Raw genomic sequence first — 26,451 nt, forward strand, 5'->3', positions numbered from 1 at the left:
ACCAATGCGTATCATGACTATTGACTATTCACCCTGCCCCTGTAACTGCTCTGAGACATCCTTGACCATTGCAGCAGGGAGGTAACTTACCATCCTGGATTGCGGCTACAGAAGTGACTATATATTCCCATTAGAACTGAATCCCCTATGACTACACATCAATCCATGATGCCATAAATTTGACTATTGCCGATTTCCCCTGAGAGGCCATTCCCTTCAACAGTATTCAAAGTGGTCAATCTGTTTTTCAGAGGAATGGACAAAAGGGATTTCTGAATTACCTGCTCAAAGTTCTCTCACTACCTGGGGGTTACCTATTCCTTTTCTGCCTGTGGAATCTTAGCCTGCGGTGTGACTACTTTTCCGTATTTGCTATCCATGATTCTCTCCGCTTCGCCTACCCTCCACAATGTCTCTAGACCTACTCCAGCTCTGAAACCCAGGCTTCCAGGAGCTGCAGCTGGCAGTACTTCCTGCACACATGCTGGTCCCGTGCACCGGAAATTTGCCCAGCTTCTCACATTGAGTGGGAGGTACACAGCACGGCTTTGAGTCCTCCTTCCATCTTTGACCACTTCAAAATAAAAATGGGTGTATGCACCAGCTTCTCAAACCAGACGTTTAGAGAAAGGAGATTGGGGGGTAGGCTGGAGAGTAGGGTGGGGGAAATGGGAAGGTGTGCGGGGGGGGGGGGAATGAGGTGAAGAGGGAGAGGTGGAGGGGTAGGGTGAATTCTGGGGGTGGATGGGTGAGGAGGGGGAGCTGGCGAGCTCATTTTCTCCACCCCCCCTCACCCACTCTAACCTCACCCTCTCCGAACGTGAAGGGGTCCACACCAACACCGGGTTCACCATCAAACTCGCTGACAAAAGTTGAGGCGGTGTAGTCTGGTGAATGGATGTCTATGTTGCAGAGGCGAAATGCCAATTCTCCGACACCACGTCTTACCTCCCCTTGCCCACATCCCTGCTGCAACCCGTCATGCGAAAATCACTCACACTGTCAGCACCTCATTGCTTCCGGTGATCTCACCTCAAATGCCTCCAATCAGATAGTCCCCCAGCCCTGCACTGCCCGGTTCTACTTGCTCCCTAAATTCCACAAGCCCACTACCCCGGCTGACCCATCTGTCTCGGCATGCTCCTGTCCCAATGAACTCATCTTGTCCTACCTCAACTCCATTCTGTCCCCCTTGGTTTGGGCACTTCCCACCTACATCTGTGACACCAACCACACCCTCCACCTCTTCAATAACTTCCAGTTCCCCCGGCCCCCAACGCTTTATCTTCACTATGAACATGCAGTTCTTATACATATCCATACCTCACAAGAATGGTCTCCAGGCCCTCAGCTTCTTCGTCTCCAACAGACCTATCCAGACCCCCTCCACCAATACCCTCCTCCACCTTGCTGAACTGGTCCTCACCCTTAATAACTTTTCCTTTAACTCCTCCCATTTCCTCCAAATCCAGGGGCTGGCCATAGGCACTTGGCTAGGCCCAAACTACACCTGCCTCTTTGTTGGTTATGTCGAACAGTCACCTTTCAGTACCTACACAGGCACTGTGTCCCATCTCTTCCACCATTACATCGATGACTGTATTGATGCAGCATCCTTCACCCAGGCTGAACTGGAGCAGTTCATTGACTTCGCCCACAACTTCCATTCCACCCTTAAATTCACTTGGCCCGTCTTGGACACCTCCCTCCCAGTTCTTGACCTCTCCATTTCCATCTCTGGCGACAATGTCCAGATGAACCTTTATTATAAACCCAGAGACTCTCTCAACCACCTGGACTACACACCTCCTCTCACCCAGTATCCTGCAAGAACTTCATCCAGTTCACCCAATTCCTCCGCTTCTGCCGCATCTGCTCGTACAAGGAGACATTCCCATTCCCAAGCATCTCAGATATCCACCTGTTTCAAACAACATGCTTTCCACCCCATCATCCAGGCAGCCCTCCACCACACCACCTCCATTCTCCATTGCATGACTCTAAACAGTCCCCCCACAAATGCAAAAAAGACAGAGCCCCCTTGGCCTCACATACCACCCCACTAGCCAATGCATGATCCTTAAACACTTCCACCTACTGCAACTAGACAACATCCCCAAGAACATCTTCCCATCCCCATCCTCTCTGTTTCCACAAGGATTGTTCCCTTCGCCAGTCCTTGGATTGCACCACTCTCACTACCAAACTCCCCTGAACTTTTAGGTACCTTCGAGGAGAAAGTGAGGACTGCAGATGCTGGAGATCAGAGCTGAAAATGTGTTGCTGGAAAAGCGCAGGTCAGGCAGCATCCAAAGAGCAGGAGAATCGACGTTTCGGGCATGAGCCCTTCTTCAGGAATCCTTCCTGAAGAAGGGCTCATGCCCGAAACGTTGATTCTCCTGCTCTTTGGATGCTGCCTGACCTGCTGCGCTTTTCCAGCAACACATTTCACCCCTGGGTACCTTTCCCTGCAACCAGAAAAAATGCAAAGGCCTGCTGGCATACCTGCCCCCTCAGCTCCATCCCGGGCCCCAAACAGTCCTTTCCAGGTTCACCTACCTCTCTTCCAATCTAGTTTATTGCATCAGGTGCTTCCGATGTGGTCTTCTCTACATCGGGGAGACCAAACAAACTTAGGGAACTGCTTGCTGAGCATCTCAACTGAGCCTGCAGGTGTCAACCAGACCTCCCAGACAGTGCCCATTTTAATTCCCCTTCCCACTCCCTTTCCAACATGACCATCCTTGGCCTCTTCCATTGCCACAATGAACCAAACTACAAATTAGAGGAACAACACCTCATCTTCTGCCTGGGCCTACAGCCCAGAGGACTCAACCTTGAGTTTTCTAATTTCAAACAACCACCCTTCCCATCCCAGCCACTAACCCTCCCTCTTCCATTCCTCCCAGCCACCCACCGCATTCATCCCTCCCATTGACCAACCAGATCATACCCTCTACCTGTCTTCACCCATTCCCACTTCACCACTCTGGCTCTCCCACCCATTTTAACTGCAGCTTCCCCCCACACCCACCCCCAGTCCTGAAGAAGAGTTACACCTGGAGAGGTTTTCTCTCAGAAAAAGCACCAGAAGTGATATCACACACCACAACAGAGCAAAACAAATAAACAGCAAGCGGGACTGAACACCAATCCTTCATTGGAGGCTCACTGATGATGCTACCTAGCAAGGTGATGAAATGTCTGAGAACAAATCTATCAGCTCAGCAAGTAAACTTAGAACCTGAGCTACAAATCTTCTCCAAAATTGTAATGTTAATGCTGTCTGTCTTTGGGAAGATTGAAAATATGTGTAAAAAGAATTAACATCTGACTAAAACAAAAAGCACCAGAAAAACTCAGCAGAGCTGGCTGCATTTGTGGAGAGGAAAACAGTGTTAATGCTTTGAGTCCAAAGATACTTCATCAAAATGAGTTCATCACTTCTGACGAAGGGTCACTGGACTTGAAACATTAACTGTTTTTCTCTCCACAGATACTGCCAGACTTGCTGGGTTTCTCTAGAGCTTTATGTTTTCATCTCAGACCTCTAGCGTCCACAGTTGTTTGTTTTAAATTAATACCTGAGAAGATGTACAGGGAATTTTACTATTACATTCCTATGTAATGCTACCAATCATTTAGGCATATCATGGTTTTGGAGTTTCCATAGAACAGAAACATTTAAAGGAGTGCTTGAATAAAATAAAATGTCTTTTACTAATCAAAAAATACGGAGGGACTGCACTAAAGAAAGAAATTTAGTAATGGTGTGGGAAAATGAATGAAATTGGAATAAATGTGATGAATGGTTTAAAAAAGAAGTAATGAATCTAAAGGTCATATAGCAACAGAATAAAATCAAAAGAAGGTTTACATCGAGGAAACCAAATGAACAGCTCACATCCATCATGGAAATAAACATGCAGCAGACCTCTACTGGGGAAACACTAGAAACAACAGGCTTTTACAGCATAAAATAAACAGATGATGAGCTTTGTTTATCTCTGCAAACATGGTAACTGGCTTTCAGAAAGGCCTTATCTCTGCAGTTACATTTGATCACTGAATGCACAGTGATCCATGCACAGATTCAAAGTGGAATTTTTAAAACATTGATTCTTGGTATACTGCACATTAACTACTTTTCTGGTAACTAATATTAAGCGACCTGTAACAGAAAACCACTCAATAACTCACTATAATTGTGATCTTTGAGATGCATTTTGAAAGCAATTTCAAATTGTTCACAGCTATTAATGTTGATTAATACTCTTGACTAGTTTTTCAAAATAGTGCGATTTTCATTGAACACACTTTGAATTGACATGGATAAAGCTTTGAAAACACTGAAGTTTACAAATAAAGCATTGATTTTCAAGAATACAAAGGTTTACTGCATAAAGTATAACATCAATTGATTGGATTTGCAATGAACATTCTTACTTTCTATAAAAATCAAGTCCTCGTGATATTGAAAACTGAATCCGCATTAATTGGAAAAGTTATATTTTATATTTCCTGTAATTAAATTTAAAGAGTACAGAAACAGATAATCCTATTGACAATTTCTTATCCTAATTTACTCTGCTCAAAATAAAGTCAGTCCAGAGTTTTCTGAAATTTACAAACATAAATCATATTATATATATATATATATGATTCTCGCTTAGGGTCTTCTACTGTGCAGACTTGCGAGGGGTCCCGGGTTCATAAACTGCCCAAAGTGCTAGGTGCATTAGTCAGAGGGAAAGGGCTCTGTGTGGGTTACTCTTTGGAGGGACGGTGTGGACTGGTTGGGCCGAAGGGCCTGTTTACGCACTGTAGGGAATCTAATCTAATCATAAATGTTGAGTTTCAAAGTATATAACTTTTAATGATTAAAAAATTTTAAAGGAACAATTTGAATAGATGGAACATGCACAGCTTCTGGTGAGGATTTGGCATTTCATATTGGGATAAGCAATCAAACCTACTCTACAATGAAGGAATAAATGTCTTCATCTTGAGAACTTACACTTATCCACAAAAGTATCAGTCAATTAGTTACAAGTAGAGTTCTCTGATGAACATTTTGAACAACACAGAGCACTTGTTACCATAGGATGATGTCAGGGTGCCAATAACTTATGACTAAAATATGTAGGAAATTGGCAATATCAACACAGGAAGATGCATGATACATTAATCTAAATTGCTGCTGTCTATTACTAGTGAATGTAAATTATATTTTCTGCATGGTAATGCTTTTCCTGCAAAACATCTGGTGTCCTAATATTAACACATAATGATAACACTGCACATAATCTTTTTTCCTACATTATATTTGACTAACTTCTGCATGACTGTCAGCTGTGGCTCAGTGGTACTGCTCCAGTTTCTGACTCTGGTTTTGGGTTCCATTCCCACTGCAGCTGCTTGAGCACATAAGCATTACAGTCATTAGGTAAGACCAAGCCACTTCTCAAAGAAAAATCTTCACTTCCTCTGGGTTCTGTCCAACAATTATTTCTCCCCAAATATCATTAGCATAAATTATCTGTTGAGGGACCGCGCTGTGCACAGATTGGTTGCCTTAATGTACCAACTAGGGACAATTCTCAAGAACACCTATATCCTATACTTTGAAGCAAATAATTGGAATCAGCAAGGAATTTCAATAAGATGACCATCAGTAACAGTTAACTTGCTTTGATTGATCTGTATGAAGTAACCTCACCTCAAATGTCCATGCTTCTTCCTGGTCTCCATCCAAAAACATCATTGTTTCCTTAGAGACCTGTCCTGTTTGCATATGTAATGGTGATGCATGGAATTCAATTCTCTGCAGATTAAATCCCACTCCAATGCCTATTGCCTTTATAAAGCTTTCTTTCAAAGCCTAGAATGTAAAGAATTGAAACTTGGAACTCTTGACTTTTCTGAATTAGAAATAAGTTATATATAATCAGGTGGTTAATGAATCTTCAAGTAATATTAAACTATTTAATATAACGTAGGAGTGTTCAAACAAAATTCCTCATGATGTGAACATCAATACAGAATTAAGTAATACCTAGAAAATCACATCAAACATAATAGCGACAAAATGGAATTACATATAATTAAAAGAAAAATAAGCCATTCAGCCCAATTGATCAATTCTAGAACTTGTGTGCCATACAAGCCCCCTCCACCCTTCATCACTTACTCTTGGGGAAGGTTTAATCAAATGGTGAAAGCTATAACATTAGAGATGAAAAACATAATGCACACAGAATTGGGAGACAGCACTCAAATAGAAATGAGGAGTCAGAATAAGAGTGAATACAAATGATTTGGAGATGCCGGTGTTGGACTGGGGTGTACAAAGTTAAAAATCACACAACACCAGGTTATAGTCCAACAGGTTTAATTGGAAGCACACTAGCTTTCGGAGCGACGCTCCTTCATCAAGACAATCACCTGATGAAGGAGCGTCGCTCCGAAAGCTAGTGTGCTTCCAATTAAACCTGTTAGACTATAACCTGGTGTTGTGTGATTTTTAACAGTGAATACAAAGGTCTAGTTTAGTAAAAGCAAAATACTACGGATGCTGGAAATCTGAAGCAAACACAAAATGTGGAAGAAACTCAGCAGGTCTGACAGCACCTGCAGAGAGGGAAACAGAGTCACATTTCAAGTCCTATGGACTCTTCTTCAGAACTTTCCGAATGTCTAATTTAGGTCTGTTCTATATGTATGTGAATGTGGAATAGTAAATAAAATTACTAAGCTGCATAGCCAGTTGAAAAACACAGGTTCAGAAATTCTGATGCTGGACTAGATGTCCATGTGGAATCCCCACTTAGCTGACCCTGTGGGATTTGCTCAGGATAACGAAATTTCTGACGAGCAATTCCTTGGTGAAGAACCTTACAAGAAAATCTGCTGTCCATGAAAATAGGGGAATTTGGAGGGGTCCAACTCACTTAAGGTTAATAGTAACAGAGGAAAGGTTAGAGGATTAAAACCGTCTCATAAATCCTGGGTAACTATTAAACAGGCTCCAACTCACCACTGAACAGCACCATCAACTAATCCTCCATCTTGGAAAAAGATATAACCTGGACAAGACAATTCTCCGCCCATCTTTCCTAAAACTCCTTATTCCAACTGGTTCTCAGCCCTACATTTCTCCTCCTGTGGACCTACCATCTCCCTCCCAACTGCTGGATATGTGGCACAGCAAAATGTTAACTATTCCTGAATACAAGGTGTTCAGGAAATGTAGGGAGGAAAATGGAAAGAATAGGGGGCAGAGTATTGAGGATACTGCAATAATGCTGAAGAGAGAGGATGTCTAGATGGGTTAAGGGCCAGACTTAATTGGTTTCATCTAATAAATAACCGAGGTTGCATTACATTGCTGTTTGTAATCTACTAGCCTCCAATTGGTGGAAGAGGTATGCAGAAATAAATTTTCAAGAAATTTACAGAGACATGCGAAAATTGTAGAGTAGTTATAATGTGAGATGTTAATTATTCTAACATAGACTGTGACTAATAATGTAATGGGAGAGCAACATGATAAACAGAGAAAGAATGTAAGATGGGGAAGAAACATCCATGGCTAAGCAAAAAAGTTAAAGATGAAATAAAAACAAAAACTAAGGCATACCATATTGCAAAAGTGAGTGGATGGCTGGAAGATTGGGAAAATTTTAAAGATCAACAAAGGATGATTAATAAAAGTCATTAAAAGAGCAAAGCTGAATTATTAAAGAAAGCTAGTGCAAAATATATAAATGGATAGCAAAAGCTTCTTTAAGTATATAAAAAGGAAGAAAATTGCTAAAGTGAATGTTGCTCCCTTGGAGGATGAGAGTGGGGAGTTAACAGAGGACACAGATGTGGAAGAGTCACAAAATCAAGATTTTGCTTCAGTTTTTATGGTGGAGGACATAAGTATCATCCCAATCGGGGCAGCACGGTGGCTCAGTGCTGCCTCAAACACTGGATTTAATTCCGGCCTCGGGCGACTGTCTAAATGGAGTTTGCACATTCTCCCCGTGTCTGCGTGGCTTTCCTCTGTGCGTTCCAGTTTCCTCCCACAATCCAAAGATCTGGAGGTCAGGTGAATTGGCCATGCTAAATTGCCCATAGTGTTAAGTGCATCAGTCAGGGGTAAATGTCAGGAAATAGATCTGGGTGGGTCACTCTTTGGAGGGTCGGTGTGGACTTGTTGGGCAAAATTGCCTGTTTCCATACTGTAGGGGATCTAATCTAATCCAATCCTACCAAGTAATGCAGAGGTTATAGAAAAGGAGGAACTTAGACAATCATCACTAAGGATTGAAGGCAGATAAGTTCCCAGAGCCTGATGACCTACATCCTGGGTCATAAAGGAAGTCGCAGCAAAAGACAGTGGATCCATTGGTTCTAATATTCTAAAATTCCCTGGATGCAGGGAAGGAAGCAATGGATTATAAAAATGCCAAATTAACACACCTGTTCAAAAAGAGATGGAGGCTAGAAGTAGGATAAACCAGACTAGTTAGCGTAACATGTGCCATTGGGAAACTGCTGGAATCTATATGAAGGAAGGAATAACAGAACATTTAGAAAGTCAAATTATAATCCATTAGTCAGCATGGTTTTATGAAGGTTAAATCAGGTTTGATTAATTTGATAGAGTTCTTTGAAAATGTATGAAGCAATACGAATAATGGCGATCCTGCAGCTGTAGTATGTCTGGACTTTTGCACAAAAGGTTATTTCACAAGGTAAGATCGCATGGGGGTTAGGGGTAATTTATTAACTTGGATAGAGGATTGGCTAATCAACATAAACGAAAGAATCAGGATAAATGTTTTTTTTTTCCCTGGTTCTCAAGATGTAACTAATGGGTTGCCACAGGTGCTTGAACTATTTACCATCAACATTAATAACTTAGATGCAGGGCAAGAAAATGCAATAGCCAAATTTAAGAATGACACTAAAATAGGTGGAAAGGTAAGTCGCAATCAGAAAATAAGAAATTTACAAATAGATATGGACAGGTTAGGTGTATGGGCCAAAATCTGGCTAATGAAGTTTAATGTGGATCAGTGTGAGGTTATTAATTTTGGTCAGAGGAATAGAAAGGCAACTCATTATCTAAATGGACAGAAACATCAGAGTGCTTCGGCACAGAGGGATCAGAGTGTCCTTGCACAGGAATTGCAGATAATTAGAGTGCAAGTACAGCAGGTAATACTGAAGGCAAATGGAATTTCAGCATTTATTGCTAAAGGAATAGAGTATAAACGTAGGGAAGCATTGCTGCAACTGTACAAAGCATTAGTGAAACTGCACCAGGAGTACTGAGGAAGGATGCAGTTGTATTAGAGACAGTTCAGTTAGGTTCACTAGATGGACTCCTGGGATGAGGGAGAGAGATGAAAAGAGATTCAGAGTTTAGAAGAATGAAAGGAGATCTAATTGAGGTATATAAAATGCTAAAGGGAATTGACAATGTAGATATAGAAAGGAGTATTTCCATGTGGGGCAATCTAGAATGAGAGGCCATAGTTCAAGATAAGCAAGGAGAAATTACTTCTTTCAAAAGGTTGTGAACCTGTGGAACTCACCATCCCAGAGTGTAATGGATGCTGGGATATTGAGTAAATTTCTGGAGAAGATAGATTTTTAATTAACAATGGCTTGAAGAGTTATGGAAAGTGGGCAGGAAAGTAGAGTTGAGGTTGAGATGCAATCAGCCATGATCATATCAAATGGATGAGCAGTGCAAGGGGCTTCATTGTCTACTCTCTATGTTGTCCACTTTGGCAAGGTCAGATCAAAAAGCATAATAATATCAAAATTGAGAGAGATACAAAGGGATCTAAGTATCTTTTTACATAAATCACAAACTAGTGGCATGCAGGTACAGTAAGTAATTAGAATGACTCAAAGCATGTTGACCTTTTTTGGCAAGGTGGATAGAGTAGAAAAGTCTTATTTGAACTGAGCAAGACATTGGTAAGATGACATTTGCAGTACTCTGTACAGTTTTGGGTTCCCATCTTAGGGGAGAATGTCCTTGCATGGGAAAGTAAGAGCTGCTCATATTAAAACATATGTTTCTGCTTCACAGGATAGATGCTGAGAGTATGTTTCCTCTTAGGGTGGCATGTACAACTTGGCATAAGAGTTTAAAACAAGGTGTCTCCCATGGCCAGGAATTTCTTCCACCAGAATATTTGGAATTTGCTTATGCACAAGGTCATTGAAAATGTTCAAAGCTGATTTCAACATAGTTTTGAGTGATGAGTATTATGGGAAACATGTATGGAAGTGGCATTAAGGCTATAGCCATGACCTTATTGAATAGCAGAGCTGTCTCAATGGGCTGAATGTATTATTTGTACTCTTATTCCTTTTGACTTTATATTTGCATTTTAGTTTATATATTTAAGCTGGCTAAAACATTGATGCTCAAATATAACATACCCAGTGCCTATAAAACATATCCAGTTGCGCCCATTCATCACCTGCCATCTTGATTGTTTTCCATTCATAATCTGTGAATTGTCTGTTCATGATGCGGAAAAACTCTGCAACAGAGCTACTACCTATCAGAGATGTTGAGAAAAGAACATTCAGTTACGTTACTAATAGATAAATACTGATGAATGAAATATAAAGAAAATCTCAGCTATAAAAGCTCCAAATGATTAGGCAAAATTGGTACATTTAAAGATACAATATTGTCATTGAACACATACATACAGAAAAAAAAGGATTTCCCAATCCCCATATTGTTTTTCTACAGTGTCTTTTTTGTAATTTATCATTGTGTTTTTGTTTGCATTTGTGGTACATTCAAGCTCAACAAAATGAACGATGAAATCAGTGAGCACTGGGATGGTAATATTTTTATACCAGATTCTAGATTAGAGTGGTGCTGAAAAAGCACAGCAGTTCAGGCAGCATCCGAGGAGCAGGAAAATCGATGTTTCGGGCAAAAGCCCTTTTCCTGCTCCTCAGATGCTGCCTCACTCTAACAGCACCACTCTAATCTAGAATCTAGTTTCCAGCATCTGCAGTCCTTGTTTTTACCTAATATTTTTGTACCAGCCAATCATTAATCAAGAGTATGACAAGATATCCTTTCTTCAAGGTCTCAGTAATATACTTCAGAAAGGCAAAATCTATCACAGCACAGTGAACATTTTACTTAGATGCTTAGATACGATTTACAATTCATTTGAATAACTTAACATTATTATTTATTGCAAGAGGAATTTAAGACAAACGTACGGAGGTTATACTTCAGCTATTCAGGGCACTGTTAAGAGTCATAGATAACTACAGTACAGACAAAGGTTTTTGGCCAATTGCCGGGAGCAAAGCACTGATCTTTCTGGTACCCCAACGGTCACTGCCTGCCACTCAGAAATAGATCAATTTATTCTGACTCGCTTTTCTGTTTGTCAATTAATTCTGAATCAATGCCAATATATTACTCTCTATCACGTGCTTTAACTTTGCCTACTAACCTTTTATGAGGGAAATTATGAAAGTTTTCTGAAAATCCAAAATAACCATATCTACAGGTTCTCATATCTATTCTAGTAATCACATTATAAAAAAATCTCCAGTACTTGTTAATTGTGATTTGCCTTTCATTTAGCTGTGGTGGCTTTGTCCAATCCCATTAATGCTTTCTAAATATTCTGTTATTACACCTTTTAGAGCATTATAGCCTTTGATGTTAGGCTAACTGGTCTGTAATGGTCCATAATTATTTGTTTTTTTAAAAATCTCTTCTTCTCCTTTAAATAGTGGGTTATATTTGCCATCAACAAACTGTAGGAACTACTCCAGAGTCTATAGAATTTTGGAAGACGACCACCAACGCATCCGATATTTCTCGGGCCATTTTGTTTAGTACTCTGGAATGTTGATTATCTGGCCCTACGGATTTGTCACTCTTTAACCCCATTAATTTTCCCAGCATCTTTCTTTTTTACTAATACCGATTCTTTCAATTCTACCATTCACTCGACCCTTGGTTCTCTAACACTTCTGGGATATTATTTGTGTATATTTTTGTGAAGACAGAACGAAAGTATATGTTCAATTCCTCTGCAATTTCTTTGTTTCTCATTAAAATTTGACTGTATGGGGTCTTTACTAATCTTTTTCTCTACTGTCAAAGTAGCTTTGACAGTTACCTTTATGTTTCCTGCAGTTTTATTTTGATACTCTATTTTCAACCTCTTCCTCAAACAATTTTTTTGCTGAATTCTAAAATGCTCTGAATCCTCAGACTTGCTGTTTTTTTCTGTGATTAATACTTTGAAAAGATACTCAATGAATTGGGTTTTACCTTTTCTTCAAATGGCATAGCTGCCTTAACAACTTAGAAGAACAAAATTAAATAAGACTCATAATGCTACATGCAACACAAAGCTAAGTGAAACAAAAAAATGTTTCCAGAGAATTGTTAAGAAATTACATAAACTACAATTAAAATTTATAGTAAAAAATCGTTAATTTTAATGTCAATGTTCTGTGGAATCGTGTTGTGATGGGCAATTACAGTATTTCTACAATTACCACAATTAACTAAGCAACACTCTAAATCTATGCATTTAGCTGATGTAGCCTAAACACTCAAGAGAATAGGATATATCGAAAACAAAAATCAGTTAAAATAATGTGTTTTATTTTAGAAAAGACAAGTGTTACAAAAAATATAATGAAGTCAGAAAACATAGAATGGAAAGGGAATGACTAAAAAAAAATCACACTCCTACATATAGAGTATCTCTGCTCATTTCAGGAGAACCACAGTTTATCATTCATTTGAAAAGTGAGTGAAAAGCAATCAACAAGTCACAGCAGATAGCTGATGACTGAGTATGGTATACCTCACTAACAAGATCATTATTTGGACAGAGCACCAATGTGTTTACAGCTGCAGAAGAAGTGAAGCATAATATATAATAAGACTTTATCAGTGTTTACAGAAGGACATTTGCAGTACACTGGTCTAATTGTTCAATTCCAACCACTTGGAGATTTCAGAAAAACCTGTAATAGTTACCACTGTGGAGGTGGTATGCTGAAGGCTCAATTTATCACCATTTATTTATAAAAGTATTAAGTGAAAAATTCAGAGCACTGATTTCACATTTGCCTGTTTGAACAGCTGCTTTAAAATATATACTAAATATTCTGAATTTAACAGATAACAAGAACATGTGACCTTTCAAATACTTGTTAGAAAATACTATAAATAAAGTACATGGCTGGGATTTAAGATGTCAACAAAAACGTGAGATATCAACATTACGTGTGAGTTTGATTTTTAGAAATTACATTGAGTTGACCACTTTGATAAATATTGGCCCAAAAAGATCCTGTAATCGGTCAATGAACGGCACCAGCTGGATTTGCTCAATTTCCAGATTCACGTCCATGATACTTTTTATTGTCAAGTTGTGAGAAGTTTGTTTTATTAATTGCGTAGTACCCCCTATAGGACATTTCAGAATTCAGTGAACAAGGCTATCAACTGCATGTCTCCTTAACCAATCAGATTGAAGGAGTGTGAAACCAATAGAACTATCTGAACAAGGAAGGCTAAGTGTGAATGGTATTTGACATTAGAATTAGGTATGGAAAGAGAAGATTGGCTTGAGGAGAAAGAAGAATGTTAAAAAAAATTGTTTTTAAAAACTCCAATAATTAAAACCTGAAAAAGCTAGACACACTTATAACATTCAGTACCCAACATGTTTATTAGCAGCAATAAACAATGATTGCATTGTTAGATGGGTAACTCGCATTAAAATTAAAATTTAAACAGGTGGCAGTCAAGATATGAGAAGTCTCTTCAAAAACTAAGAAAGATTATTTTTTATTAGTCATCAGATCTAAATTGTGAAATGAGTTTTGTTTTGGTAAGTCATTTACAAGCTGCGTTTCTTGTACGTAGAAAGAGAAGAGATTGAAAGTGGCCTGCAAATCTGGTGTGGAGTGGGCAACGACAAACTCCACAAACTTAGATCATGTCTGTCTATGGAAGCATTGAGGCAACTGAGGTTAATGAGTGCTCCAGCTAGGTAGTATTTAAGGCTGACATCAGACAGCATTTAATCTTGACAAGATGAATAGCTACTAGAAGGCAAATTGTAACAAAAACATGCAGATTCCTATTTAACACAGTGGATGTGCCACAAACCACAACAGAAGTTGTGCTCAGGATAAAGATGGGACTTTCTCTCCACAGGGATTGAGTGGTTAATTCTGTCCCAACATTATCATGGACAGATACATTTGACTGGGTAGTTTGGTGACAATGAGAGCAAATGGGTTTTCCCAAGGCAAGGATCTCGCTCTACCTACAGATATATTTGGCAGGTCTTGGCCAGTTCAGCCAGTGCTGAGCCACTCTTGGTGACAGACATTGAGCTGCCCTCACTAAGAACATATTCTGTGTCCTTGTTACTCTTGGTGCTGCTTCTAAGTGGTGTTCAAAATAGAGAACTATTATTTCAACTGCTGAGGGAGCAAGATAGGCATTAGTCAGCAGTAGGCTTCCTTTCCAATATTGGCTAAATGTTCCATTCTTCAGGATTTAGTGCAGGAAAAGGGTACAGATTCCTCACATGAGGTTACAATCTGAAAAGGTATCACCATAGAATTTATGTGACACCCACTATCAATCAGTTTTGGTAGTGCCAATCCAGCTGGCACCGTTCATTGACTGATTACAGGATCTTTTTGGGCCAACATTTATCAAAGTGGTCAACTCATAACTCACGTGTAATGTTGCTCATTTTTGTTGACATGAAGAAGTGTCCAGTAGCAGCAGCAGCAGGTGTTGAAGGCAGGGACAGAAGTAGAGAGTCCTGATCAGAGTGCATAGGATAAGCTAAGCTCTTCTTAGCAGGTGCTGAGCCATTTGTGGGGATGGGGTCACTAATAAGAAGAGGAATTCCAGAAAATATATGAAGTTTTCTCCAAAGAAGCCTTGCATGTTTGAATAGAGATTCAAACAGTCTGATTCCAACACTAGCTCCTTAATGTCTCAGGCATTTGTACTGATGACTACTTCCATGAATAAGTGGGGACCTGCATGAGGCACCCAATGTATTAGGCATCTAATTAATGGTCTGAATATTTTATCTGTCAGTTTAAGTAGAATGTAGGAAAGCTTCAATTTGACTGTTCAATACCACCCTGAAGTGCAGCAAAGCCTCTACAGCACTGAGCTGGAGTGGAAGGCCTTATGGCTTATGAAAGGGATGGTAGAAAAACAGAATGTGGAAATGGAACACTGGTCAAGGTGCTGTTACATCTCTTACCTTGTCCCCTTAGTAAAGGTTTCATATGGTACCTCCTGACCAGGGGTCCATGGGAGTAGTCTGGAGGCATTCTAATGTACTACAAAATCAGCACCTTCTTCTCATGTTGTATAAAATGGTGTCCCTTTTTCAAGTCTGTTTGTCGCATCCTGGTTCTGGTAAGTGCAAGATGAAAGCTGCAATGTCATGTCTCCTTTTATCAGTGGTTAAGGTCTGTGCTGTTTTGTGCAGTGCAGCATGCCACAATCATTCTGTGTTAAATGGAGCTTGCTGGCACATACCGGAAGGTGCCTCCAGATTAATTCATTCACCTGAGTTACATCTTCAGCTTCCCAATGGCTTGCTCAATGACCACTCCTATGTTCATATAGCTCGCGTTGTACTTTTCCTGGGACGGTCTCCCGATAGTACTCATCAGTTACATTCTTTGAGGGTAGCCCTTAAATTCAAGGACTTGACTATTCATAATGAAAAAACATGGCAGCTTGCATGATACCTCGCACAAGAACACATAACTTGCCCTTATGTGAAATGACCACTGAATGGTGTTTTTTTTTGTGACTACCACCAACCGGCTCTTACAGAGTGGCTGCTCACTTAAGTCTGCTATTTACATTGATGATTGCTAATCTGTATTGGTTTGCTGTCAAATCGAGGAAGAGTCAAAAGTAATTTCTCAGCTGGTTTGCTTTCATTTTCTTCAACATTGTATATTCAATTGTAAAGGGTTTAGTTATATTCACAGCTCTAAGAATATCAAAGGAGTTCACAAATTAAACATGCAGAGTACCACAATATGTATCTGACAAAGCTTTGGCTATGTATATTTCCAGCTCAGAGTGCCATCTTGTGGAACTTCCTGATCCCTACAGTGGCAACAAATTTTAAACTTGTAATAAATACTCCCTGACAGAAATTCAGAGATGTAATTTCAACAAACTTTGAGACTCTAAACATTTGACATTACACTATAAAATTCTGGCAAGCATTTAGTAATGAATTTGAAAAGAACCTGATAGGAGTTAATTCATTTTCAAGATATGTTGTCTCTTTCTTTTCCCTCCAGTTACTCCAACCATAGCTTTGGCAAATAGGGTTAAGGAGAATCCAAAGGGATTCTGCAAACACTTAAAGGACAACAGTGTAACTAGGAAGAGAATATGACCCCTTAAAGAGTAGCAAGACCACCTATGGGATACTAAAGGAGCATTTTGCATCAGTATTTACTGTGGAGAAGGATATGGAAGACAGAGAATGTGAGGAAATAATTGGCGACATCTTGAAAAAAGTCCATATTACAGAGGAAGTAGTGCTAGACATCTTTAAATGCATAAATGTGGATAAATCACTGGGACATGTTCAGGTGTACCCTATGTGGGAAACTAGGGAAGAAATTGCTGGGTCCCTTGCTGAGATATTTGTATCATCGATATATACAGTGAGGTGCTGGAACACTGGAGGTTGGTTAACGTGCTGCCATTGTTTAAGAAAGATAGTAAGAAAAAGCCAGGGAATAAGAGACCATAGAGCCTGAAATCGGTGGTGGGCAGGTTGTTAGGGGCAATCCTGAGGGACAGGAATTACATGTACTTGGAAAGGCAAGGACTGATTAGAGATAGTCAACATGGCCTTTGTGAGTGAGAAATCATGTCTCACGAGCGAAGAAGTAAGAAAGGACATTGCTGAGGGTAGAGTGGTAGATGTGATCTATATGGACTTCAGTAAGGCATTCAACAAGATTCCTCATGGTAGACTGGTTAGTAAGGTTAGATCACATGGAATACAGGAAGAACTAGCCATGTGGCTATAGAACTGGCTCAAAGGTAAGAGACAGAGGGTAGGGATGGAGGGTTGCTTATCAGACTGGAGGCCTGTAACCAACAGTGTGCCACAGGGATTGGTGCTGGGCCCACTGCTTTCTGTCATTTATATAAATGATTTGGATGTGAACATAGAAGGTATGGTGTGACGATGCTGTCACTTTAAAAAGGTTCTTTTGTCCTTTTTTTTGTCGTAAAGGCAGAGTTGCTGAAATGTCTGGGCAAGAGCCTAGTTTAACAATGGCAGAGGGAGTTTTCAGTTCTCCCCGTTTAGGTTTTTTCTAGTTTCTTTTAGTTGTAACAGTGAGAAGCGGCTGCAGTCCAGAGAAAGGTTCCAAGCTTCAGCAGTTGATTCTTGACTGGCTTCACTCTCTGAAATCTCTCCTGCCTGTAAGAACCAATGTTTGAATTTACCTTTTGCCAAGGGGTATGTTTAGGGAATGTTGCGGGAATTGAAACAGCTACTTAACCGTTTGAAATCTCAACCAACTTGATAACTAGGTTATTCTAAATTCTGTTTTCTTTTTGAACATAGAACATAGCACAGTACAACACAGCCTTTGGCCCTCGATATTGAGCCAGCCTTTTATACTTCTCTAAGATCAGACTAACCGACATACCCTTCATTGTACTATCTTCCATGTGCCTATCCAAGAGTCACTCAAATGTCCCTAATGTATCCAACTCCACTACCACTGCCAGCAGTGCATTCCACTGTGTAAAGAATCTACCTATGCCATGTTCCCTAAACCTTTCTCCAATCACCTTAAAATTATGCCCCCTTGTGATAGACATTTCTGCCATGAGAATAAGTCTCTGGCTATCCACTCTATTAATGCCATTCAACATCTGTACACCTCTCTCAAGTCATGATTTGGAGATGTCGGTGTTGGACTGGGGTGTACAAATTTACAAATCACACAACACCAGGTTTAATTGGAAGCACTAGCTTTCAGAGACAACCACCTGATAAAGGAGCAGCACTCTGAAAGCTAATGCTTCCAATTAAACCTGTTGGACTATAATCAGGCATTGTGTGATTTGCAACTCTCTCAAGTCACCTCTCATTGTTCTTTGAGGAGAAAGTGAGGACTGCAGATGCTGGAGATCAGAGCTGAAAATGTGTTGCTGGAAAAGCGCAGCAGGTCAGACAGCATCCAAGGAACAGGAGAATCGACATTTCAGGCATTAGCCCTTCTTCAGGAATGAAGAAGGGTTAATGCCCGAAACGTCGATTCTCCTGTTCTTTGGATGCTGCCTGACCTGCTGCGCTTTTCCAGCAACACATTTTCAGCTCTCATCGTTCTTTGCTCCAATGAGAAAAGCCTTAGCTCCCTCAACCTTTCTTCATCAGATATGCCCTCCAATCCAGGCAGCATCCTGGTAAATCTCCTCTGCACCCTCTCCACATCTTTCCTATAATGAGGCAACCAGAACTGAACACAATATTCCAAGTATGGTCTAACTAGGGTTCTATAGAGCTGCAACACAACCTTGTGGCTCTTAAACGCAATCCCTCTGCTAATGAAAGTCAACACGTCCTATGCCTTCTTAACAACCCTATCAACTTGGGTGGCAACTTTGAGGGATCTATAGACATGGACCCAAGATCTCTCTGTTACTCCACACTGCCAAGAATCCTGCCCTTACCCTGTTCTACACTCAAATTGGACCTTCCAAAGTGAATGACCATACTTGTCCAGGTTGAACTCCATCTGCCACTTAACAGCCTAGTTCTGCATCCTATCAATGTCCCATTGCAACCTACAACAGCCCTCAAAACTATCCACAACTTCAAAAACCTTTGTATCATTGGCAAACTTACTAACCCATGCTTCCATTTCCTCATCCAAGTCATGTATAAAAATCACAAACAGCAGAGGTCTCAGAGCAGAGTCCTGTGGAACACCACTGGACACCGAGCTCCAGGCTGAATGCTTTCTATCTACTATCACCTGCTGTTTTCTATGGGCCAGCCAATTCTGTCTCCAGACGGACAGTTTTACCTGTATCCCATGCCTCCTTATTTTCTGAATGGGCCTGCCATGGGGAACCTTATCAAACACCTTGCTAAAATCCAAGTATACCACATCCACTGCTCTACCTTCATCAACGTGTTTTGTCACATCCTCAAATAATTCTATAAGGTTTGTGGGGCATGACCTGTCCCTAACAAAGCCATGCTGACTACCTCTAATCAAATTATGGCTTTCCAAATAATCATAAATGCTGTCTCTCAGAATCCTGTCCAACACTTTGCCAACTACTGATGTAAGACTGATTGTCTGTAATTCCCAAAATTATGCATATTCCCTTTCTTGAAGGAGGGAATAACATTTGCCACCCTCCAATCTCTGGCACTACTCCAGTTGACATTGAGGACGCAAAGATCATTGCCAAAGGTACAGCAATCTCTTCCCTCGCTTCCTGTAGTAAACTAAGGTTTTTCCCATCTGGCCCAGGGGATTTATCTGTGCTTATGTTTTTCAAACTTTTCAGCACATCCTCCTTCCTAACATCAATCTCTTCTAGCATATCAGTCAGTTTCATGCAATCCTCAGGAACATCAAGTTCCCTCTCAGTAGTGAATGCTAAAGCAAAGTATTCATTAAGGACCTCCCCTACTTCTTCAAACTCCTGGGGTCTGTTCCCTCCACTGTCCCTGATCAGCCCTACCCTCACTCTAACCATTCTCATGTTCCTCACGTAAGTGTATACACCTTAGGGTTTTCCTTAATCCTATCTGCTAAAGCTTTTCCATGCCCCATTTGAGCTTCTCCCAAGTCCATTCTTCAGTTCTTTGTAACCCTCTGAAGCCTTGTCTGATCTTTGCCTCCTCAACCTTAAGTAAACTTGCTTCTTCATCTTGACACGGTGTTCCACATCCCTTGTCACCCAAGGTTCTTTCAGCCTCAGTGGGACAAATCTATTCAGCACCATCAGCAAATGTCTCCTAAACAACTTTCACATTTCTGTCTTGCATTCCACTGAGAACATCTGTCCCTATTTAGGGGCCCCAGTTCCTGCCTAATAACATTGTAATTCCTCCTCCCCCAATTAAATCCATACCCATGCTCTTCCATCAAGAGATCTGACGTCTGGCCTGGTTTGTTGCCAAGCACCAAATCCAATATGGCCTCCCCTCTAGTCAGCCTATCTACATATTGTGTGAGGAACCCTCCCTGGACACACCTGACAAAAAACTGCTCCATCCAAACTATTTGAACTAAGTAGATTCCAATCAATATTGTTTGTGTTTCAACTGTAGAGTTTAATTAAATTTTGTTTTGCTTAAAGCTGAGTGGTTTGACCAGCTGCATCACACCTGGAACACCCACTTCACATTTACCTTTAAAATAAGAAAGAGTTAGAGTTAGGCTACATTCTTGACATATTTTGAGGGTGTCTGGGCTGGCCCATAACAGATAGGGGGCTCATCCAGGATTGGCTTGGTAGTTCCAATTTGGGCTTAGGGTTGCTGGACTCAAAAGTGGCGAGTAGCAGGTGTTAGTGCCTTTTGTTCAGAGTGCTAAATTCGGATGGTTTAAACAGTGCTTGGAAGGGTAATGTCTCTTACATTAAGAGTTTTCTGGGGCTGGAAGAAGTGACTTTAGGGGCTTTACAAAAGGTGAACAAGGCAAAGCTACTGTTATTGGGAGATAAGCTGGAGTTACAGAGGTAACTTCATCCATGAGAAAAGGAGAAATAATTACAATAGCTTGGCATTTAAACCTGCTGTAAGGGCCATTAGAATTTTTGGAAATGCCTAAAATTCAATTGAAAATGAAGCAGCTTGGGTTTGAGGCAAAAGGAAAAATAAAGAGAAAAAGAAATGAAACAATGTGAAATGCAATTCAAAGCAGAAAAGAGAAAAAAAATCATCCAATCATAACAGAATCGCTTTAGCAGACCAAAAAGAAAAGGAAGGCCCTTGAGAAGAAAAGGAGAAAGAGAAAGAGGAAAGGGAGAGAGAGAAAATTTGAACTTCATAAATTAGAACGTCGACAGGAAAGTTGGCTTAATAGGATGGAGGTGAAGGTATAAGGCAGGCTTAATGAGGAAGAAAGTGAGGATGAGCAAAACAATCATAGGCAAAGGCCTGGTGAGGATCTGTTTAAATATATCCAAGCATTGCCTAAATTTGATGTGAAAAATGTAGAAGCCTTTTTCATCTCATTTGAGAAGGCAGCTAAACAGATGGAATGGTCAGTAACCACGTGGGTTTTGTTGATCGAAACAAAGCTGGAAGGTGAAGCTAGTGAGGTATTTGCATCACTATCAGGAGGAGGTATCTGGCGAATACGAGGAGGTGAAGAAAGCTATCTTAACGTGCATATGAGCTTGTGCCAGAAGCCTATGGGCAATGTTTCAGGAATCTAAGGTAGGACCCTAGTCAAACATATATTGAGTTTAAAAGGATCAACAAAGTAATTTTGGTAGATGGATGAGAGCATTAAAAATAGACCAATCAATGACGCTGTTAGAAAGACAATTATTTTGGAGGAGTGCAAAAATTCATTTTCTGAAGTAGTGAGAACTCGTGGAAAAGTAAAGAGTTAAAATGGCAAGGTTAGCAGCTGAAATGGCTGATGTGTGTTCATAAACAAAAGTTTGGCTTCCAACATCAATTACAATCCATGAGGGATAGAAATTTGTGAAAAGAAATCCTCATGTGGTAAGGGAAATGTAGATCTCGGGGTAAAGGGAAGTTAAAAAGCTCTTCAATAAAGTAGGCCACATGAAATCAATGTTGGTGATTTAAAAAGCACTGGGAAGATAGGTGTAGGAAAACAGGATAAGCCAGTGAATTTTCTTGAAGTGGTAAAGAAAATTATAATGGAAGCCAGAATGTACAACCTGATCAGAGGTTGGTTAAGGAGGAAGTGCAAAATCTTAAACCATTTACTTGCAAGGTAAGGTTTACTCACAGAGGACAGGTAAAGAGTTTACAGTACTAAGAGATATGGGATCATGTCAATGTTTGATGTTGAGAGATGTGGAAATATGTAATTCAGAAGGACTACTGCCAGAAAAACTGCCAGTATGTAAATATCATGGTATGATAAGAAGTGCTCAATTATGTAGAGTGAGGTGAGTGCGTCCAGTGAAAAATGGAGAAGTGGTGATAGGAGAACTGGAAAAACTCTCGGCTCCACAAATACAATTTGTTCTTGCTAACGATATATATGGGTGACAGGTAGGAGTGCTGCCTACCATGGATGAAAAGCCAATGGAAAATCATACAACTGAGATATTAAAGGAAGCATATCCTGAGATTTTTCCTGACTGTGTGGTAACAAGGTCAAGAAGCCACCAGTTGAAACAGGAGGAGAAATTAAAGAATACAGATAAGGAAGTTGAAGTAGAATTATCAGAGACCATTTTTGATCAAATGGTTAAAACAAACAGATGCAGGTGGAGGACAAAGTGGATGTCTTTAGCTGAGAGAAATTAATTGAGTTACAGCAGAAAGATGAAAAACTAAAGCAATTGTATCAAAAAGTGTACATGAAAGAAGAATCCGAGTGTATCCCTGAGTGCTACTATCTTAAAAATGATGTCTTAATGAGGAAATGGAGACCGTTCCATATTCAGGCAAATGAAAAATGGGCAGAAAGTCATCAAGTTGTATTACCACTGGGTTATAGAAGGGAGGTGTTGCGAGTTGGACATGAACTACTAGTAGAAAGTCATTTAGAGGTACGAGAAACTAAAGCTAAAACACAAAAACATTTTTACTGGCCTGGACTTCACAAGGATGTAGAATTTTGCCAGACATGTCATACATGTCAGGTAACTGGAAAACCACAGGCAGTAATAAAGCCCGCACCTTTAATATCCACTCCTGCATTTGAGGAACCGTTTACAAGAGTCTTAACTGATTGTGTAGGACCCCTACCTAAAACGAGAAGTGGGAATCAGTATTTGTTAAAAATAATGGATGTGTTCACTGAGTTCAGATTTCCAGAGGCCATTCCATTATGCAATATTACAGCTAAAAGGATTGTACAATAGTAACTCAAATCTTTCACTAGATATGGACTACCTACAGAGATACAATCAGATCAAGAGTCAAATTTTACATCAAAATTATTCAAAGTAGTTATAAACAGCTTAGGAACAAAGCAATTCAAATCCACTGCACACAATCCAGAATCACAGGGAGCGCGAGAAAGGTGGCATCAGTTGCTAAAGACCACGTTATGGGCTTATAGTTAAAACTATCCAGATGATTGAGATAAAAAAAGAGATTGAATGCCTGCTCTAAGACGATATAATTAAAGTGAGTTGCAGTGACTGCGACTCACCCACCGTAATGGTGCCAAAACCAGATGGTACACAATGGTTTTGTGTGGACTACTGCAAAGTCAATGCAGTTACAAAGTCTGATTCATATCCAATTCCACGTTTGAAAGACTGTATTGTAAAGGTGGGACAAGCAACGTGTATTTCCAAGTTGGACTTACTCAGAAGATACAGGCAGGTACCTTTAACCAAATGAGAAAAGACAATTTCAGCTTTCGTAACACTGAATTGACTGTATCAATTTAACGTTGTGCCATTTGGTACGAAAAATGTGCCAGCCACATTTCAAATTCTAAAAAAAATAACTGAAGGAAAGCAGTAAGTTCCAGTGGACAGCAGACTGTCAGACAGCATTTGACAGTCTGAAAGCTGTGTTAACCACTGCCCCAGTATTAGAGACACCTAATTACGCAAAACCATTCAAGGTAGCTATCGATGCAAATTATGTGGGTGTCAATACTGTACTCTTACAAGATGACGACAAGATGATAGAAAGACCTATTGGATATTTCTCCGGAAACTGATCGTTCATCAACAGAAATATTTGGCAACTGAGGAGGTGATTTTCAGTTTGGTGCTGGTGTTACAACATTTTGGTTGCCAGTAATGTGTCTGAGACAATCATATATACTGATCATAACCCATTAAAGTTTTTGGAGAAATTTAAGGACAACAATTCCAGACTGTTGAGATGGATCTTGCTATTGCAGCCATTCAATTTGAAAATTATACAGCTGGGCTGAAGTACTGAACATTGTGGTACCCCACGAGTCTTAGCCTGCCAACATCAGAATGACTCTTTTATTCCCACTCTCCATTCTCTGTTAGCCAATCATGCCTGCCAGTAAAATATCTTCTATCCCACGTGCTTTAATTTTTCTAACCAGCCTTCTTTGGAGGATTTTACCAAAAGTCTTCTGAAAATCTAAGTATACTACATCTGTCAGCTCTTTTATATAAATTTTGTTTTGCAATTTTTCAAAAACTACAACTAATTTATCAAACATAATTTCCCATTTGTAAATACATGCTGACAATGCCCATCAGATAATTATTATCAAGTGTCTAACGATCACATCCTCTATAAACATTCCAGCATTTTTGCTACTGCTTACATAAGACAACAGATCTGTCGTTCCTTCATTTCTGTCTTTCTCATTTAAAGTGCAGGGAAACATTTACTACTTTCCAAGACAAAGAAACAGAGTGAGAGTCATACATCATGGAAGCAGACCCTTCAGTCCAACTCATCCAGAATCATTCCCGAATTTGTAGAATTGTGGAATGCATCAACTATCTCTATAGCCACTGTCACAAAGCTGGTCCCTTCTTCATAAAAGCTGTTCCTTTTCTCAAGGATATTGTGCCCTTGGTTTTTTTGCAGAGGGGTTATACAACCCTCCCGGCTCCGAGGTGACTAGTTTGGTTTAGAGATGAAAATGGATGTTGAGAGCCCTTTGTTTATATGTAAACAGATCAGATTTCAGGCCAAAGTGGCCACATTTTAGATGTGACCCCTATAGTGAAAGTGGAGCAGTCAGCTCTCGAGCTGAACAGCTCAGCCTGAATTAATTGGGAGTTCAGCTGTGTGGAAAAAGGCTGCGAAACTCTCTCTCCTTCTGCCCTTCTAACTTCAACTTGTAAGCATTTGTTCCATTTTTACTGATTTTTTTAAGGGGGTTTGCTTATTGGGACTGTTGTGTATAATTGGAACAGCATAATTAAGTCTCGTTTGGATAGACTGAGTTCTGTAGGGGTTCTTTATTCTGTTCTTTGTGTTTCATTGTGTAATTTTGTGAATACATTTTTGTCTGTTTTAAAACCTGGTAGTCAACCTAGCTAGCTTACTCCGGGTAATTTTCACTGTACACTGACCAAAACAAATTGCAAAGTTATGGTCTGGGCTGCCTGCTTAAGAATGTTTTGAGTGGTCTGGCTGAGTCCATAACAGATTGGGGGCTCTTTGCAGGATTTTAAACAGCAAGTGGTAGGTGCTAGTGTCTTTATTTCGGGTGTTGGTTTGGTTGGGTAATCAAAGCTTGGGATAGTTATGGCTCTTTCAGTCGCTAAATGATTTCTGGAATTGGATACAGTGACTTTAGAAGCTTTGCAAAAGGTGAATAAGACCAAGCTGCAGGAATTAGCAGACCAGCCTGCTTCTGTGAGGAAAGGATAAATAGACGAAGTCTTTTCCCTGGGGTCAGGGTGTCCAGAACTAGAGGGCATAGGTTTAGGGTGAGAGGGGAAAGATATAAAAGAGACCTAAGGGGCAATATTTTCACATAGAGGGTGGTACGTGTATGGAATGAGCTGCCAGAGGAAGTGGTGGAGGCTGGTACAATTGTAACATTTAAGAGGCATTTGGATGGGTATGTGAATAGGAAGGGTTTGGAGGGATATGGGCTGGGTGCTGGCAGGTGGGACTAGATTGGGTTGGGATATCTGGTCAGCATGGAAGCGTTGGACCGAAGGGTCTGTTTCCATGCTGTACATCTCTATGAGAGATAGTTACAGCAACAGCAGCTGGAGAAACCAACAGAATCTATAGAGATGGCAAGAGTTCAATCGCAAATGATGCAGCTTGAGTTAGAGGTGAGAGATAAGGAAATGGCAGCAGAAATGAAATAGTTTGAGCCACAGTTAAAAGCAGAAGAGAGGGAAAGAGAGAGAGCAGCAGAAGAGAGGGAAAAAAAGAGAGCTTTTGAACTTCAAAAACTGACACTTAAGAAGGGAAGTCAGTTTAAAAGGCTGGAAATAAAGGCTGAAGGTAACCTTAATGAGGAAGCAGCACAAACTCATGTGGAAGAGCAGAGAGTTAAAACAGCAAGGTTAGCAGCTGAAGTGGCTGGTCCATAAAACTTGGTTTGGCTTCCAGAATCAATTCCAGTCCATGAGGGATGGGGCAAAGAGAAATCCTCACATGGAAAGGGAAAGGTAGATCGCAGTGAAGATCATAAGAAGAACTTACCACAGGGTAAAAAAGAAACCCTTGAGGGTGGACTAAG

The 26,451-nt window shown here is 40.3% G+C and overlaps 1 protein-coding gene across 2 annotated transcripts in view; it reads right to left on the minus strand.

The window, feature by feature from the left end:
- aasdhppt (aminoadipate-semialdehyde dehydrogenase-phosphopantetheinyl transferase) overlaps positions 1–26,451 on the minus strand; it is an 86,402-nt gene that overhangs the window by 30,253 nt on the left and 29,698 nt on the right. For both annotated transcript variants that reach the window (XM_072577495.1, XM_072577494.1), the window contains exons 3-4: positions 10,453–10,574; positions 5,720–5,881 (exon numbers count right to left, since the gene is read on the minus strand). In XM_072577495.1, the coding sequence (XP_072433596.1) occupies positions 5,720–5,881; positions 10,453–10,574 (284 nt within the window). The remainder of the gene's footprint in view (positions 1–5,719; positions 5,882–10,452; positions 10,575–26,451) is intronic.

The sequence above is a fragment of the Chiloscyllium punctatum genome, chromosome 9, assembly GCF_047496795.1.
Source record: "Chiloscyllium punctatum isolate Juve2018m chromosome 9, sChiPun1.3, whole genome shotgun sequence".
NCBI classification, from domain to species: Eukaryota; Metazoa; Chordata; class Chondrichthyes; order Orectolobiformes; family Hemiscylliidae; genus Chiloscyllium; species Chiloscyllium punctatum.